The 18719-nt window shown below is 39.0% G+C and overlaps 1 protein-coding gene across 2 annotated transcripts in view; it reads left to right on the forward strand.

The window, feature by feature from the left end:
- LOC126198787 (cytoplasmic dynein 2 intermediate chain 1) overlaps nucleotides 1-14344 on the forward strand; it is a 161461-nt gene extending 147117 nt beyond the window's left edge. For both annotated transcript variants that reach the window (XM_049935367.1, XM_049935360.1), the window contains exon 19: nucleotides 14016-14344. In XM_049935367.1, the coding sequence (XP_049791324.1) occupies nucleotides 14016-14138 (123 nt within the window). In that variant the 3' untranslated portion in view covers nucleotides 14139-14344. The remainder of the gene's footprint in view (nucleotides 1-14015) is intronic.
- Nucleotides 14345-18719: the final 4375 nt, after the last annotated feature.

Here is an 18719-nt window from a genome sequence, read left to right on the forward strand (position 1 = left end):
TAGTGTTTATTTTCTAATCTGATTCCCTCAGCATCACCTGATTTAATTCACTTACATTCCATTACCCTTGTTTTGAATTTGTTGATGTTCATCTTATAACTTTTTTTTCAAAACACCATCCATTCCATTCAGCTGCTCTTCAAAGTTCTTTACCATCTCTGTCATTGTAAAAGCTCAAAGTTTTAATTTCTTCTCCCTGAACTTTAAATACCTTTCAAAATTTTCTGTAGGTTTCCTTTCCTGCTTGCTCTAAGTAGAGATTCAATAATGTCTGGAATAGGCTAAAATGCTCTTTCATTCTCTTCTCAACTACTGCTTTGCTTTCATATCCTACAAATGTATCACTGCAGTCTGCTTTCTTTCAAATTGTAGATAGCCTTTCAAAAATGGTTCTGAGCACTATGGGACTGAACATCTGAGGTCATCAGCCCCTAGAACTTAGAACTACTTAAATGTAAGTAACCTAAGACATCACATACATCCGTGCCCGAGGCACGATTCGAACCTGCGACCGTAGCAGTCATGCAGTTCTGGACTGAAGCGCCTAGAACCACTCGGCCACCGTGGCCGGCGTAGATAGTCTTTCAATCCCTGTATTTTATTCTGGGTATTTACACAGTCTCATAGGGTGTATTCCAGTCTATGTTGTCAAAAACTCTCTCTGTATCTGTAAATACTGTAAATGTATGTTTGCTTTTACTCAGCTATCTTCTAAGATAAGTCATACAGTCAGTATTGAGTTGCAAATTCCTATATTTCTCTGGAATCTGAAATGATTATTCTTGAGCTTGGCTTCTACCAGTTTTTTCATTCTTCTGTAATTGATTTGTGTCATTATTTTGCAACCTGCCTTCTTTGCAATTGGAATTATTACACAATTCTTGAAAGTCTGAGGATATTTCTCCTGTCTTGTATATCTTGCACACCAGGTAGAATAGTTCTGTCTTGACGGACTAACTCAACAATCTCAATAGTTCTGGGGGAATATTATCTATACCAAGGGCCACAAGGGCAGTTTAGTGAAGAGAAAGAATGCATTCTTACTCAGAAATAATTCAGGAAAAATTCCCTTTGAGTTGCTTTACTTGACTGTTCACATCAAAAGATGTTCTTTTAGCTATCTTCTAAAGTGTGTCTGATATTATCTCTGCTACATTCAGGACTACTTATGATAACTCAAATGGCTTACCATGTTTTCCCGACTTCATATGGTGAAAAGGATAAAAGTAACACAGGGCAGTACCTATGGAGGTACAATATGCATTTAGTTGTTAGTTTTCATAAATGTTGGGTAACAACACTGCTGGCAGTCTGAGGGCACAATGGTGGTGATAATGTAGTGTTTGTGACTGAGGAGAACAACACACTGTCAATGATGTACCCACATAGCCAATAACAATGGAATTTTTCTGAGTCTAATAACAAAACACAATAACAATTTCTTGGAACATGAATCTATGCTAATCGGTTAAGTCTAATAGTTACTCACTGAAGCACTGGAAGTTCCAGCAGGTAATCAGGTGTTCATAGGTGGACAATGTTCATGGTATTAATGTACTGTGAGGCAATGAGCTTGGAGATGAAGTCTTGCAAAGACTGAGTTGCTTTGGACTCAAATGGTGGGCTGGTAGGTGCAGCCAGCAGAGGGGACAGAGAGTAGAGTGTGCTCGAGGAATGAACCCCAAGTGATAGATCAGTAGACACAGTCAGCATAGAGCCCAGAGCGTACAGTATGCTCATCAAAAGTGGTCTCATTGAGGAACCACTAAGTGTGGTCAGCATGAAGCCTGCAACATTAAGTGAATTCAGAGCAGGCAGGCGACAACCTAAATATTCATCCAGTGGAAGGATACGGTGAAGGCAGGTAACTTTCAGAAGCCTCTGGCAGTGAAGCTGACACCGCACACTACTATGACAGCTGCTGGAGGTTGGGTTGTAAAAAGCTGGTGTATTTGAGAGGTGCTGCAGATTGTTTTTGTCTGAGCTCCAGAGGAAGTGTCATTAGCAGGCTAGAGCTCCAGCTGTCTGCAGTACAAAACTGTGTGGTTGGTGGCTGTGTCACCAGAGGATACAGTAGATAATGATCACATTTTTTGCTGTAGCAGTAACACCTGAGTTGGCCCATTTTAAATCTAAAACATTGCCCTCCATCACAATGCAAATGTTAATTGAAGAATGTCTTTGCAACACATTCTGGTTGCGATGCTACAAGGGTTAAATTAAAATTGATTAATAAAATTTGGCTCTGCTTCTGTTCGTGTCGGGGCAGGTTTATTTACCTAAAATGTGTCACCAATTTACAATAAACTATTGAATGCTTACTGACAACTGGTCAGAATTCCACTAACTGCTAGACTGAAACATAGCTGCAGGTTTTAAATCACTAACACAACTACAGTTGATTTAAGTTTTCACAAACCAGATGTATTGTGGAAACAACATTTGTTACTGTCTCTGGTGATCAACCTAAGCTATTGTGCAGCAATAAATGATATGACTCAAGCCCCCCAATGGTGGATATCAATGCACCATAAATTTAATAGACTAATAAACTATACCCATAAACAGAGGATCGTGCCATCGCTGGGGTGATTTGCGTGCCTCAGCAAAACATATAGCTGTACTGTATGCCAGACAAGTGTGTGATTCCTGAAGAGGAGGGAGCAGCCTTTTCAGTAGCTGCTGGGGCAACAGTCTGGTTGACTGACTGATCTGTCCTTGTTACATAAACCAAAACAGCCTATCTGCACTGGTGCTGCGAACAGCTGGAAGCAAGGGGAAACTACAGCCGTGATTTTTCCCAAGGGCATACAGCTCTACTGTATGGTTAAATGATTATGGCATTGTCTATAGTAAAATATTCTGAAGGTGAGATAGTTCCCTATTTGGATCCCCATGCAGGGACTATTCAGGAGGATGTCATCGTCAGGAGAAACAAACCTGGCAATTTACAACTCAGAGCATGGGATGTTAGATCCCTTAATCAGGCAGGTAATGGATAGGTTGAACTTAGATATAGTGGGAATTAATGAAGTTCCAAGGCAGGAGGAACAGGACTTCTGGTTAGGAGAATAGGGGTTGTTGTTGTTGTTGTTGTTGTCTTCAGTCCAGAGACTGGTTTGATGCTACTCTATCCTGAGCAAGCCTCTTCAACTTCAAATAACCACTGCAACCTACATCTTTCTGAATCTGCTGAGTGTATTCATTTCTTGGTCTCCCTCTATGATTTTTACCATCCACACTTTCCTCCAGTACTAAATTGGTGATTACTTGATGCCTCAGAATGTGTCCTACCAACCGATCCCTTCTTCTAGTGAAGTTATGCCACAAATTCCTCTTCTCCTCAATTCTATTCAGTACCTTCTCATTAGTTACATGATCTACCCATCTAATCTTCAGCAGTCTTCTGTAGCACCACATTTCGAAAGATTCTTTTCTCTTCTTGTCTCCACTCTCTATCATTCATGTTTCACTTGCGTACATCGCTACACCCCATACAAATACTTTCAGAAAAGACTTCCTAGCTCTTAAATCTATAGTTGGTGTGAACAAGTTTTCTTCTTCAGAAACCCTTTCTTTGCCATAGCCAGTCTACATTTTATATCCTCTCCACTTCGACCATCATCAGTTATTTTGCTCCTCAGATAACAAAACTTCATTTACTACTTTAAGTGTCTCATTTCCTAATCTAATTCCCTCAGCAACACCTGATTTAATTCGACTACATTCCATTATCCTCATTTGGCTTTTGTTGATGTTCATCTTATATCCTCCTTTCAAGACACTGTCCATCCCATTCAGCTGCTCTTCCAGGTCCTTTGCTGTTTCTGACAGGATTACAATGTCATTGGCAAACCTCATAGTTTTTATTTCTTCTCCATTAATTTTAATTCCTACACGAAATTTTTCTTTTGTTTCCTTTTCTGCTGGCTCAATATACAGATTGAATAACACAAGGGAAAGGCTGTCTCACTGCCTTATCAACCACTGCTTCCCTTTCATGCCCCCTCGACTCTTAGAACTGCCACCTAGTTTCTGTACAAATTGTAAATAGCCATTCGCTCCCTGTATTTTACACCTTCAGATTTGAAAGAGAGTATTCCAGTCAGCATTGTCAAAAGCTTTTTCTAATTATTTAAATGCTAGAAACATAAGTTTGCCTATTCTTAACCTATCTTATAAGAAAAGTCGTAGGGTCCGTATTGCCTATAATGTTCCAACATTTCTACAGAATCCAAACTGATCTTCCCCTAGGTCAGCTTCTACCAGTTTTTCCATTCATTTGTAAAGAACTCAATTCAGTATTTAACAACCACGACTTATTAAACTGATAGTTCGGTAATTTTCACCCTTGTCAACACCTGCTTCCTTTGGGATCGGAATTACAATATTCTTCTTGGAAGTCTGAAGGTATTTGGCCTGTCTCATACATCTTGCTCACCATATGGAAGAGTTTTGTCATGGCTGGCTCTCCCAAGGCTGTCAGTAGTTCTAATGGAATGTTGTCTACTCACGGGGCCTTGTTTTGGCTTATGTGTTTCACTGCTCTGTCAAATTCTTCACGCAATGTCATATGTCCCATTTCATCTTCATCTATGTCCTCTCCAATTTCCATAATATTGCCCTTCAGTACATTTCTCTTGTATTGACCCCTCTATATATGCCTTCCTCCTGCTTTCCCTTCTCTGCTTAGGACTGGTTTTCCATCTGAGCTCTTGATATTCATACAGGTGGTACTCTTTTCTCCAAAGGCCTCTTTAATTTTCCTGTAGACATCATCTATCTTGCCCCTAGTGACATATGCTTCTGCATCCTTACATTTGTCCTCTAGCCATCCCTGTTTAGCCATTTCACACTTCCTGTTGATCTCATTTTGGAGATGTTTGTATTCCTTTTCGCCTGCTTCATTTACTGCATATTTATACAAACATAAAAAAAAAAAGTTTTGCATCACCTCAGTTCTGAGAGTTCCAGAATCTGTACAGAAAATGGGAATAGAGATCAACATAAACATCATTTCCACCCTTTTTATTGTTCATGAAAACCACACATTGCGTGTTGTACCACCATACAGTGAGACCTTCAGAGGTGGTGGTCAAGATTGCTGTACACACCGGTACCTCTAATACCCAGTAGCACGTCCTCCTGCATTGATGCATGCCTGTATTCGTCATGGCATACTATCCACAAGTTCATAAAGGCACTGTTGGTCCAGATTGTCCCACTCCTCAACGGTGATTCAGCGTAGATCCCTCATAGTGGTTGGTGGCTCACGTCATCCATAAACAAACTTTTTCAATATATCCCAGGCATGTTCGGTAGGGTTCACATCTGGAGAACATGCTGACCACTCTAGTCAAGTGATGTCATTATCCAGAAGGAAGTCATTCACAAGATGTGCACGATGTGGGTATGAACTGTTGTCCATGAAGACGAATGCCTCGCCAATATGCTGTCGATATGGTGCACTATCAGTCAGAGGATGGCATTCACGAATTGTGCAGCCATTATGGCGCCTTCCATGACCTCCAGCGGCATACATCGGCCCCACATAATGCCACCCGAAAACAGCAGGGAACCTTCATCTTGCTGCAATCGCTGGACAATGTGTCTAAAGCATTCAGCCTGTCCAGGTTGCTCCAGACACTCATCACTGAAGAGAACGTGATACCAATCCTGAGTGGTCCATTTGGCATGTTGTTGGACCTATCTGTACCGCACTACATGGTGTCATGGTTGAAAAGATGGACCTCGCCATGGACATCAGGAGTGAAGTTGCACATGATGCAACCTATTGCACACAGTTTGAGTCGTAACATGACGTCTTGTGGCTGCATGAAAAGTATTATTCAACATGGTGCCATTCCTGTCAGGGTTCCTTCGAGCCATAATCTGTAGGTAGCAGTCATCCACTGCAGTAGTAGCCCTTGGGCAGCCTGAACAAGGCATGTTGTCAACAGTTTCTGTCTCTCTGTATCTCCTCCATGACCGAAAAACATCGATATGGCTTATTCTGAGATGCCTGGACACTTCCCTTGTTGAGAGCCCTTCCTGGCACAAAGTAACAATGCAGATGTGATCAAACTGCAGTATTGACCATCTTGGTTGAACTACAGACAACATGAGTCATGTAGCTCCTTCCTGGTGGAATGACTGAAACTGATTGGCTGTCGGACCACCTCCGTCTAATAGGTGCTGCTCATGCATGGTTGTTTAAATCTTTGGGCAGGTTTAGTGACATTTGTGAATAGTCAAAGGGACTGTGTCTGTGATACAATATCCACAGTCAACGTCTATCTTCTAGAGTTCTGGGAACCAGGGTGATGCAAAAAGTTTTTTGATGTGTGTATTTTCTGCTTTCATCAGTTAACTTCAATATCTCTTCTGTTACCCAAGAATTTCTGCTAGCCTTCATCATAGAGGTTATAAATACAAAATCAGATAGTGGTAAAGCAGGAGTGGGTTTAATAATGTATAAGAAAATAGGAATGCGGGTAAGCTACTATGAACAGCATAACAAATGTATTATCATAGCCAAGATGGACACGAAGCCCACACCTACCACAGTAGTATAAGTATATATGCCAACTAGCACTGCAAATGTTGAAAAAATTTAAGTAATATATGATGAGATAAAAGAAATTATTCAGATAGGTAAAGGAGACAAAAATGTATTAGTAATGGGGGACTGGCATTCGATAGCAGGAAAAGGAAGAGAAGGAAAAATACAGGGCATCCCACATAAAAGTAGTACACCTCATACCTGAGATTGAAGGAATAATGAAATAACTAAAAAAAGAATAGATAATAGTAACATTAAAAAACATGTAGTTACCTGTTTATGGTAAATGCTGGAAGTGGTGGCCATGGGTATTCAGGTATTGCCTGTTTTGTGTGATGACAGTAACACCAACAGGCTGTAATTCAGCGGGTTTGCTGTTGTTAATTTCTCTAGTAATGTTCTGTTTAAGATCATCTGTTGTGCGAGGACATCTTGTTGGGGTAATGTATACAGCTTCTTTGCATCTGTTAATTGTTCATAGAAAGAGTCGAACATCTCTAGATATCTGGCACTGTTTAAGGTGTAATTGAAAAATATGGGGCCAATAATGTGATTCCGGGCAACACGCACCAAACATGTATCTTCTCCTAGTGGAGAGTTTCTTCATGCAGAATATGTGGGTTGTTCTGCGACCAGTATCTGCAATTCTGTGGCTTTACATAACCTGAAAAGTGAAACAAGGCCTCATCTGAAATGAAGTAAAGCAAGGGGTCTAAGTAACTGTTAGCAATTATTGGTAACAGCTAGTTAAAATAATGATTTTTTTTTATTGATCCTCAAATTTTAACTTGCACCAGACTCAAATGATGGGCATTTAATTTTATACGTTTTAGTGCATTATGACATGATGTACTAGATACACCAGCTTGTTGCGATAACGTCTTTACCATGCGAATTCTGTCTGTAATTTCAGGGTTCCTCATTGTCGGTCACCGATTCCTCCGCACATTCTGAATGAATTTTACAGCCCTCCATTTCTTGTACAGATCTTGTATAGTGCTGGTCATGGGGAGTTTCCTACCAGGATACTTCACTTCAAACATTTCCTTACATTCCCTGTTGCGGCCTGTCTCTATGTAACACTTCACAATATCAAATATCTGTTCTAACGCAAACTGCCCCATTTCTGCAACAGCGATATGAGCTTCTAACAACAACTGGCACACAAACAAACAGCTGTGCTTGAGTCTCCAATGAAACACAGTGTAGCCAACTTTTGACACAGTGTTGTCACTTCACAAGCAGTTCGGCTAGAGAAGATTAACCACTATGTGAAGCCTGCCTGTTTTATGTGGGACACCCTGTAGTGGGTGAATATGGACTGGGGACTGGGGGAAAGGAATGAAAGAGGAAACTGCCTAGTAGAATTTTGCACAGAGCAAAATTTAATTGTTGCTAACACTTGGTTTAAGAAACATGAAAGAAGGTTGTATATGTGGAAGAGACCTGGAGATACTGGAATGTTCAGATTGATTATATAATAGTAAGACAGAGATTTTGAGATCAGATTTTAAATTGTAAGACATTTCCAGGGGCAGATGTGGACTCTGACTACAATTTATTGGCTATGAACTGTAGATTAAAACTGAAGATACGGAAAAAAGGTAGGAATTTAAGAATATGGGACCTGGATAAACTCAAAGAACCAGAGGGTGTAGAGAGTTTCAGAGGGAGCATTAAGGAACAGTTGACAATAACAGTTGACAAGAACAGAGGAAAGGAATACAGTAAAAGGAGATTGGTTAGCTTTGAGAGATGAAATAGTGAATGCAGCAGAGGATCAGCTAGGTAAAAAGATGAGGGCTAGTAGAACTCCTTTTGTAACACAGGAGATACTGAATTTAACTGCTGAAAGGATTATATATAAAAATGCTGTAAATGAAGTAGGGAAAAGGGAATACAAACATTAAAAAAATGAGATTTACAGGAAGTGCAAAACAGCTAAACAGGAATGGCTAGAGGACAAACATAAGAATTTAGAAGGATATATCACTAGGGGCAAGATAGACGCCGGCTACAGAAAAATTAGAGAGTCCTTTCGAGAAAAGAGGGCCACTTGTATGAATATCAGCAACTCAGATGGAAAACCAGTCCTAAGCAGTGAAGGGAAAGCAGAAAGGTGAGCATATAGAGGGTGTATACAAGGGAGATATACTAGTGAACAGTATTATGGAAATGCAAGCAAAGCTAGGTAAAGATGCCATGGGAGAAATGATACTGTGTGAAGAACATGACTGAGCACTGAAAGACCTAAGTCAAAACAAGGCACTAGGAGTAAACAACATTCCATCAGAACTACTGATAGCTTGGGAGAGCCAGCCATACAAAAACTCTTCCATTTGGTGAGCAAGATGTATGAGACAGTCGACTTCAAGAAGAATGTAGTAATTCCAGTTCCAAAGAAAGCAGATGGTGACAGATGTGAATATTACCGAACTATTAGATTAAGAAAATACTAATACAAATTCTTTACAGAAGAATGGAAAAACTGGCAAAAGCCGACCTTGGGGAAGATCAGTTTGGATTCCAGAGAAATATAGGAACATGCGAGGCAATACTGACCCTGCAACTTCTCATAGAAGATAGGTTAAGAAAAGCCAAGCATTTGTGGACTTAGAGAAAGATTTTGACAAAATTGACTGGAATTCTCTTTTTCAAATTCTAAAGGTCTTGGGGGTAAAATACATGGAACAAAAGGCTGTGTACAATTTATACAGAAACCAGATGGCAGTTATGAGTCGAGGGGCATGAAAGGGAAGCAGTGGCTGAGAATGGTGTGAGAGAGGGTTGTAGCGTATCCCTGATATTATTCAAAGTGTACATGAGCAAGCAGTAAAGGAAATCAGAGAAAAAATTGAAGTAGGAATTAAAGTTCAGAGAGAAGAAATAAAAACTTTGAGGTTTGCCAATGACATTGTAATTCTGTCACGGACAGCAAAGAACATGGGAGAGCAGTTGAATGGAATAGACAGTCTCTTGAAAGGAGGATTCAAGATGAACACCAACAACAGCAAAATGAAGCTAATGGGATGTAGTTGAATTAAATAAGGAAATTAAATGAGACACTTAAAGTAGTAGATGAGTTTTGCTATTTGGGCAGCAAAATAACTGATGATGGCCAAAGGAGAGAGGATATAAAATTTATACTGCAATGGTTAGAAAAGATTTCTGAAGAAGATAAATTTGTTAACACTGAATATAGTCTTTTCTGAAGGTATTTGTCTGGAGTGTAGCAATGTATGGAAGTGAAACAGGGATGATAAACAGTTCAGACAAGAAGAGAACAGAAGCTTTTAAAATATGATGCTGCAGAAGAATGCTGAAGATTAGATTGGTAGATCATGCAACAAATGAGGAGGTAATGAGTAGAATTGGGAAACAAGAAATTTGTGATATAATTTGACTAAAGAAACAGATCAGTTGATAGGACACATCCTGAGACATCAAGGGATCTCCAGCTAAGTATTAGAGGAAAGTGTGTGTGTGTGTGTGTGTGTGTGTGTGTGTGTGTGTGTGTGTGAGAGAGAGAGGGGGGGGGGGTAAAGATCAAACAGGGAGACCAAGAGATGAATACAATAAGCAGATCCAGAAGGATGTACCTTGCAGTAATGCTTTGGAGATAAAGAGGCTTGCACAGGATAGAGCTGCATCAAATCAGTCTTTGGACTGAATACCATAACAATAAACAACAACATCTGGAGAAAAAGCAGATTGTATTCACAGCTACGAATTATGATAAAATATCCTCATGCAAACTGGTACAACAATTGATTGTCCTGTAAGTCAGTTAGATGTGGAACTGTAATAACGTTTCACGAACTGCTGTGGCACACTGCAAAAACAACACAGTCTACACTGAGCCTGAATAATTCTAAGTCTTGCGACTGTGCCAAAAACTAAGTTGAAAACTGCACAAAATTTGCCAGAGTCCACATGGAATGTGAAATATTTTTGAACTCCAAAGTCACAGCTGTCATTCTGACAGACAGACCTTTAACTTTTTATACCTACATTTAATTGAAATTCTAATTGTGCCTTTAGCAGTGCACTAAAACTTTACTTTGAAAACATGTATCATAATAATTTCTAAGTACCATAGTTTACCTGTAAATTAGAATTTAATGATTCACATTTTAATCTTTCATCAGTGAAAATTGTGTATGGTTTTGGTGTATTTAGTTTAAAATTACAAATGTTATACATTTGCATCAGATTTTATCTCCTCCTTTCATTGCTGTAATGAGAATTAGTATCTTTAATTAACTTCAAACTATGAGCAAAAGGTATAAAGTAACTTTGTTTATATGAAATATTTTCAACGGCCACTGGCTGCTGCTGTCACAGGCACGCGAAGAAACCCACACATGGTCTGTGCTCTATTCAGCAAAAGCGAGGCACTGAACAGCGAGAAACGCAACCTCTTGCAACAGGCAAGAGGTGCAAGGCAATCTTGTGCTAACCGCACACGCGAATCACACTAATACACCAATATGACTTGTTGTGTTACATGGTCGCTGCCCATAGAAATTACAAGCATGTTGTGATTTCCCTAACAGTCAGTGCTCGAAATGTTACATCATAATTCATAATTTCCAAGCAGTGGTGGAATAAAGTTAGTTATTTGCTGTTGTAGTACTTCAGAGAGTCACTAGATGGATGTCCCTGCTTCCACTAAGTGCTATGTGACTTGAAAAATATATTGCATGTGTGATTAGTTCCTATACATTCATTGCTGGATTGTACTTCTGTAGTTGTCTTGATTGTAAAAGTTTATCGTGAAATGGACAGTTTGACTGATAAAGAAATTCTGCAGCTGCTTGCTGAATCCCATTCCTAAATTGATGATGATGGTTTTGAAATTGGCCACAGTATTTCTGAAACAGACAGTAATCTGCTTTTGTACTTCATCTTATAAGCAGGCACCACACAAAATGTTGAAAAAGTTTATGCCTTCTGGGGGACTGCAGCAGTCACTGTGGCCTGATTGGGATGCGTTAAATGAGTAAAATTTCATCTGCCTCTTTAGTGGTTTCAGCTGATGTAAGCAATATTTCTGAGAATGCGAATGGTTCACAAAGAAACAACTCTTTTTCCATTGCTCATTGTTGGCCATAATGGCTTATACTGATATGTATTTACATGTGCATTTTGTTTTTGTGTTGACAATCCTCTGTGGTTTGTTATCATTCACAGCAGATTGAAACTTTGAATTTGCATCTTAACGTTCACTGAATTGTATTTTTTTGAAAGGTGAAACTGTGTGCCCAACCAGAACTTAAAATCAAATCTTCACTTTTTGTAGCTGACGGTGTATTTCATTTCATGGACTGATATGTTTATAATCTACCAGCACATCCCCACTTGTTTCTCACAACTGCATAAGTGATAGATAAGATATGGGAGCAAAGAGAGTAATAGTGGTATTGAGATTATTTTCATAATGAGACACTCTGTGTAAGAGTATGTATTAAAATTAAGTTAATACTAGATTAAAACTGTTTGTTACATTTATAAGTTAGCTTTCAGTTAGTGTCATATATGATGAATGAGACATCAGAATATTGGTCTGGAAGGTCAATTTAACTGCAGTATGAAATGAGAAGAGACAGCCACTCACCTGCGGATGATTTGTGTGTGTTGCATAGACACATGTACCAGCTCAGAAAATTGCTTTAGGTTTTGGATGTTTGCTCATTTATAGTCTAAATATTTTGTGTCTCTTCCTGCCTCCCGACTCTCTCTCTCTCTCTCTCTCTCTCTCTCTCTCTCTCTCACACACACACACACACACACACACACACACACACACACACACACAAATAAATATAAATCCTCACCCTGTGACATCCCCTGTAGCAGGGCACCATTGTACCACTGCGTGTGCTTGTCATAGCATATTAGGATGGCTGGATCATTTGGGGAGAAGGGGAGAGGGGGAATTGAGCATTGTCATTTTAAATATTTTTAAATTTATTGGGGAACAAAATTATTATTATTATTATTACAGATTCAAATTGAGGATCATACAATTATTGTTAATTAAAGTGATATTCACAAAGGAATCACTGTTTCATTAGAAAGAATGTAAAACAGAACCTTTAAAACTTACAAGATAGGTAACTAAATGTGGATGCTCTTTCAAGATATGATTTTGTCCAAATATCCTAATAAGCAAGGTTAAGCTTCTCTAATTAAGAGACAAACACACACAATACTAACTTTTCAACGATAAGAGACAAAAATACCAAACATAATGGGCAGATTACAGACAGAAGTGGTGCCTGTAAGACATGATCACTAACAGTGTGTCATAAGGCTGGTTGAGGCTCCCAACAGAGATATCAACCAAAACTGGCATGCACTAGATCTGCCCAGGCTGTGGAGGCACATGCCAAGACTGACATGAGGGACCAAATTGTAACTGACTTTTAGAACTCATCAAAACTCTTAAGACAAGTGAGAAAATGCATATTACAACCACCCTTTTTAACGTAATTCAGAAAAATGGGTGTCTCTGGAGAGGTTGCATCTTTTAACAGATTCAAATGTGAAATACCAAAAGGTGGACCAAATAGCCAGACATTATTTTTAAAAATATATTGGGTACTAGCCTGAACGTGATAACATTTAAAGCCAGTCAACAGGTGAATACAATAAAACAGAATAGAAGCCAACTGCAAAAACAAATTACATCCAAGAGAGGGGCTGGGAATAGCATTGATAGATCGACATGAACACGCCAAAGGTGCACTAAATAAGCAATATGTGCAAGTGTCAAAATAAGTAAGAAAATGATGTACCACAACAAGGCAAATGGACATTCTGCCAAATAATATTCCAAGAAATGTGCTAAACACTCCATTACCCAGATCTGCGGAAAACCACCAATACATGAGCATAATTATGGCACTCATCCACTCTTAATAAGTACAGGAGCAGGAAGGTTTCTTCCGCCAGATAAACCAGCACCAACAGTGAGATCTGGAAAACAGAAGTTGCCATAGGCCAACTGAGCATGGCGTGTTTATGCTGTTTCTCTTTACTCATCCTGCGAGCTCCAAACAGAGTTCTTCTGTACCGAGTGCCTTGTAGCCAAAACAGAGTGCCAGCAACCTTTTTCAATGGCAACCACCAGAAATCTCCCTCCATGCACTGCTCCATCCTGCTCTTTGCAAACAAACCAAAGAGAGTCCCACATCACAGCACTACATTCACACTCATGAGTCGGGCATGAGGTATCGACCTTGCAGCATGGCTCACTCGACTGTTCCTGAGTGGGAGATTTGACAGAGATGGCATGTTTGTGGAAAGGAGAATAGAGGGAAGTATAAGAGGAAAGGAATGGTGGGGGCGTTAGGTGGTTAAGTTTGATTATTTAGTTTTGCTACAATATGCTGAGTAATTAAATATTCACATTGTGTTCCAAGTAATATCAAGCAATCGTGTTTTCCAGGTCCTGTCATTTGAGGATGGAACCATAGAAGTTCATCAGTTGAGAAAAGAATTTTGGAATCACTCTCAGAATGATTTTAGAGATAAAATTAACAACTTTTTGAGGTATACTGGTGTCTTCTAATATGAATTAGATCTGGTCCAAAACACAAATATTTTGTTGTTGGTATTGGTTATATGAAAATCATGTACTGTAGATATAATTTAATTTTGTAAATATGAATGCATTTATATGAATATTGTGTCAGTTTTCCTTTGAACCAGTAGACACTCACATGTTTCTCAGTTTTGTTATTGCATCTGAACGAGATTGCGACCTGAAATTTAATACATCAGAGTATGTATCCATGATATTTTTGTAGGATATCATAAATGTGATTTATATGTATATAACCTGTATGTAATATCAGAACATATTGTTTATATAAGTTGTTATTAATACTGAACTGCAGAAAAACAAAACTATGGTCCAGTTGTCTGATAATGATTGATGTGTTCCATTAAAACTGCCTTACATGCATTCAGGTTCCCCATGCACTTATGAGTTGTAATGGAATCCATATATATTTAATACAGTTCTTTTTGTCTATTTGGCTTTATCCACCAAAACAAAATCTTGATACTACAACTGTGAATATATTTATTTTTAGAAAATAGCTTTTAGCTTTTTGTCTCATGAGGAATGTGTGTTGTAGAAATGAATGAACCAGTGACTACCTTATTATATCCAAATTGAAAACTGATGCTGAGGCAGAAGCAAAAACTGTTTCTACATCCAACTGCACTTTACAATTTGTGGGTATTATTATTATAAATAAAGATTTGTGAGTTTCATTACACAGATTCATCCATCTTCAAGGTACATTCTAATTTGGTGGATACACAGTTCATAGTTGCCAGGAAGACTTCTTAAAGAAGGCGATGTTGATAGTCTAGGCCTTCCTTCATGGGTCACTGTGCCTATGAAACACCAGTACTGTTGTTCAAAAAGGCTGGTGTCTGCCTGGTTGTGGCAGTAAAGCTTGAAAACCTGGCCAGCCAAAAGCTTACCCAAAACTGTAATTTTGGAGGGGGGGGGGGGTGTTTTAGTTTTTTGCCAGATGGCAATATAGTTTTCAGATTCCATGACAAATGGCTCTGCATACATTTGCTATTAGTGAGTATCAAACATCATCACATCCTGGCTTTTGGTTCAAGCTTCAATTTGTGAAGTTCTTACTGTCCATTAGGCAAATAGGAATTAACTACCACTGCACATTCACACCATGAAAATGGATAGGAAGAGCCTGTGGAACAAGTTCAATAGTTGGGGCATTAGATGAAGACGTTCTTGACCTCGATGTGCAGTTGAAGTATGCTCAGCCGATCTTGACTCATAGCATCAGTACTTCAGGTGTCAACAATAGAGGCAAAGTATTGCCAAAATCATCTGATATGTTGTAAGAGTGTTGACAAATAAGAAAGGCTCTGTTGGAAACCATAAAAGATGAATGATCAGTGTGTGCTAACTCTGGTGGTTCACATTGCAAATTGAGATGGCTCTGTTGCCTTTTCAGGCTGCAGTTGTGATAATGACAATACACTGACCAAGACAGTTAACAAGATGAATTTAATCACAGAAATCAGGCTTTCACAGCCAGTATTTGTGTTATTGCTGATCAGTGGTGGACTAAGCCCATCAGAGGCCTGAAGCAGTGAAACTAGATGAGGCCCATAGTCTGCTTAGAAATTGATGTATTTGTAGTGTACATTTTGTAAAATATGGTGATGTAATGGCTGACCAAAAAGAAAATCAAGTATTTATAATATGTGTACTCCATTTTAGTAATTGTACATACTTAAAGATATATTGAGAATCTTACAATATGAATCAGCATTCAGCACAGCAAACATCTGGTGGAGTACAAAGAAATAATAAACAATAGAATAACAAACTTATCTCTTACCTTATATACCTGGAAACAAAGCATGCACTGTTTTGTAACCATAGTACAAGATGGTAGTTATTATTGATACCATATCTTGCCTTCAGTTATGGCTGTCGCCAGCCCACAGTCTGGCATCCAGTGTTCAGAGGCTGTGTGCCACATGTGTAAGTTCTCTTATGTTGTATTTTGATATTCTCTTAGTTTCTCCCCTTTATCACCCATTTCTGTAAGTAGTTTGTGTTCCATTCTGACTAAGGCACCAGTATCAACTTCATATTTACAGTTTGGAGTGAATTCCTGTTATTATAACTAAACAAGTGTTAAGTGGTTTATGATATTTTATTATAGTTTCTCCAAGTTTCTATTGCAGACTTGTTTCATCTAAAGATGGGCCTATAACTGCACAAAACCAGTTGTGATTTAACAAATAAATCTTTTACAACTGAAGCAATTTATATCTGATTTCACGATGCTCAGTTCTGGATGTCCTGTGAACCAAATTTTATGATATTGTTATAGTCTGATACAGAAGTGCACCCTCTCAGTCAGTCAGTTATGATCTCACTGCACTATAGTATTGATATTACTGTACACCGTTGTTTAGCTCTAGATTCGCTCTGTCTTACATTTTGATATTGGTTTAGTTAGTGCACTTATTCTTCCAGCATATCATCACTTTCGTTTGTCCTTCTCTGTTGTTATCTTTATGTTTCGCTGTTGATACTCAGCCGAACATCCAGGTCCTGCAGGTCTGTGAGTCATTCCCGGCCTTGTCAGACACCAGTCACTGTGTAAGGTATGTTTTCATGCCTTTATTTTACTGATATTCTCAATGACATCATTGAAATCTATTTCATTTGTAACTTTTCTTTCATTTGATAAAATGAACAGATTGGCCAGACAGTCTTGATTGATCACAGAACTATGGCAATTTTTGTTAGTTTCAGTTTAGAAAAGCTTCTCTTGCATGATGTGATTGAGACACAAATGGTCAAGAAGTATTGGATTATAAGTGATGTACAAAATAATGTTTCTGTGAAGTCCCATTTAAATACAAATCGAAGGATTTCATTTTTGGGGGCACCTGTTCCTTATCAGGGTCACTGTAAATTTCTACCAGATTCTCTAGTACTTTAGCCAGAGCATTATCAGAAGCTTCAAGCATAAATTTTGTTTCAACAATTTTGAAATTTTGGTGACGTCCTTCATGGACCTGTGTCATTGTGAAAATTCTTGTATAAATCAGTCAGTGCATTCAAACACTGATAGGTGATCTTGTTCTTCAGTCGAAAAATCCAGTGTTATGAGCTAGTTCAGCTGGCATTGTTTTCTTTTCCCTCAACAGTCAATGTTAATGACCATATGATTGCATTTTTTGTTGCCAAAAGTAACACTGTGTATAGTTGTGGTTTGATCCATCATTAAAAACTCATTCACAGTTTTTAATTTGGTGAACCCTTTATCCAGTCATTTTTGGAAATTTTAGATATGTAAATTGGAGGTGGAGGGGGGGGGGGGAATTGGAGGGACTAGTGATGTCATCTGCATCAAGACTTGACGCAGAATCAGTGGTGACAAGCAAAAATGTGTGCCAGACTGGGATTCAAACTCAGGATCCTCTGCTTACTAGGCAGTTGCATTAACCACTGTGGCACTTAGAACACATTGTTGATCGCAACTGCGCAGACTGTCTCGACATGCATCTCAGCCGACCCACAGTCCCACCCAGCGTCACCTATCCACTGTCCCTGTCCATGTCCTCCATGCTTGTTACTCAGATTCCTGCAGGAGGTCGGACGTAGTTGTGCATCTGCACTGAAGATGGTGGATGCACTGCCCGTGTAGGCAAATCAGTTAAATGAATGCATGGTGTCTGTTGTTTCAGGCATGTCTGATAGGGCAGACACTATACTTTCATATAATTGATTCAGCGAGATGAGCAATGCATCCACCTTCTTCAGTATGGATGCACAACTACATCCAATCTTCTGTGGAAAACTCAGAGTAGCAAGCACTGAGGACATGGAGAGGGACTGCGGATAGGTGGAACTGGGTGGGAATGTGTGTTGGCTAATAGGTGTGCCAAGATAGTCTGTGCAATTGTGATAAACACAGTGTTCCGGGTGGCGCAGTGGTTAATGCATGTGCCTAGTAAGCAGGAGGTCGCGTGTTTGAATCCCAGTCCGCTTGTCGCCGCTGATTATGCATTGAGTCTCAATGCAGCTGACATCAGTAGTCCCTCCTCTTTCCTTTCGCCGGCCGTGGTGGTCTAGCGGTTCTGGCGCTGCAGTCCGGAACCGCGGGACTGCTACGGTCGCAGGTTCGAATCCTGCCTCGGGCATGAGTGTGTGTGATGTCCTTAGGTTAGTTAGGTTTAAGTAGTTCTAAGTTCTAGGGGACTTATGACCTAAGATGTTGAGTCCCATAGTGCTCAGAGCCATTCTTTCCTTTCCTTTCACGCCACTCCATCTTCAATTTACATATAATGTATAACAGATGCAGATGCTATGTGGTGTCTGTTCTTTCAGATATGTCTGAAAGAACAGACACCACAATTTATGTAATTTTAGATATTGTTGGAATAAATCTACTTCCATCAGTATCATGTGCCAAAATGTGAAGTAGTTCAAAAAGATAAAATCACATATAATAATAATAATAATAATACTATAATAATGGTTTATTTGTCCATAATAACTTTTACAGTCATGGACATAGTCAGTCATTACATACATGAACAATAATAATAGTTTAGTAGTAGAAATAAAGTACATACA

Source organism: Schistocerca nitens, chromosome 1, assembly GCF_023898315.1.
Source record: "Schistocerca nitens isolate TAMUIC-IGC-003100 chromosome 1, iqSchNite1.1, whole genome shotgun sequence".
NCBI lineage: Eukaryota > Metazoa > Arthropoda > Insecta > Orthoptera > Acrididae > Schistocerca > Schistocerca nitens.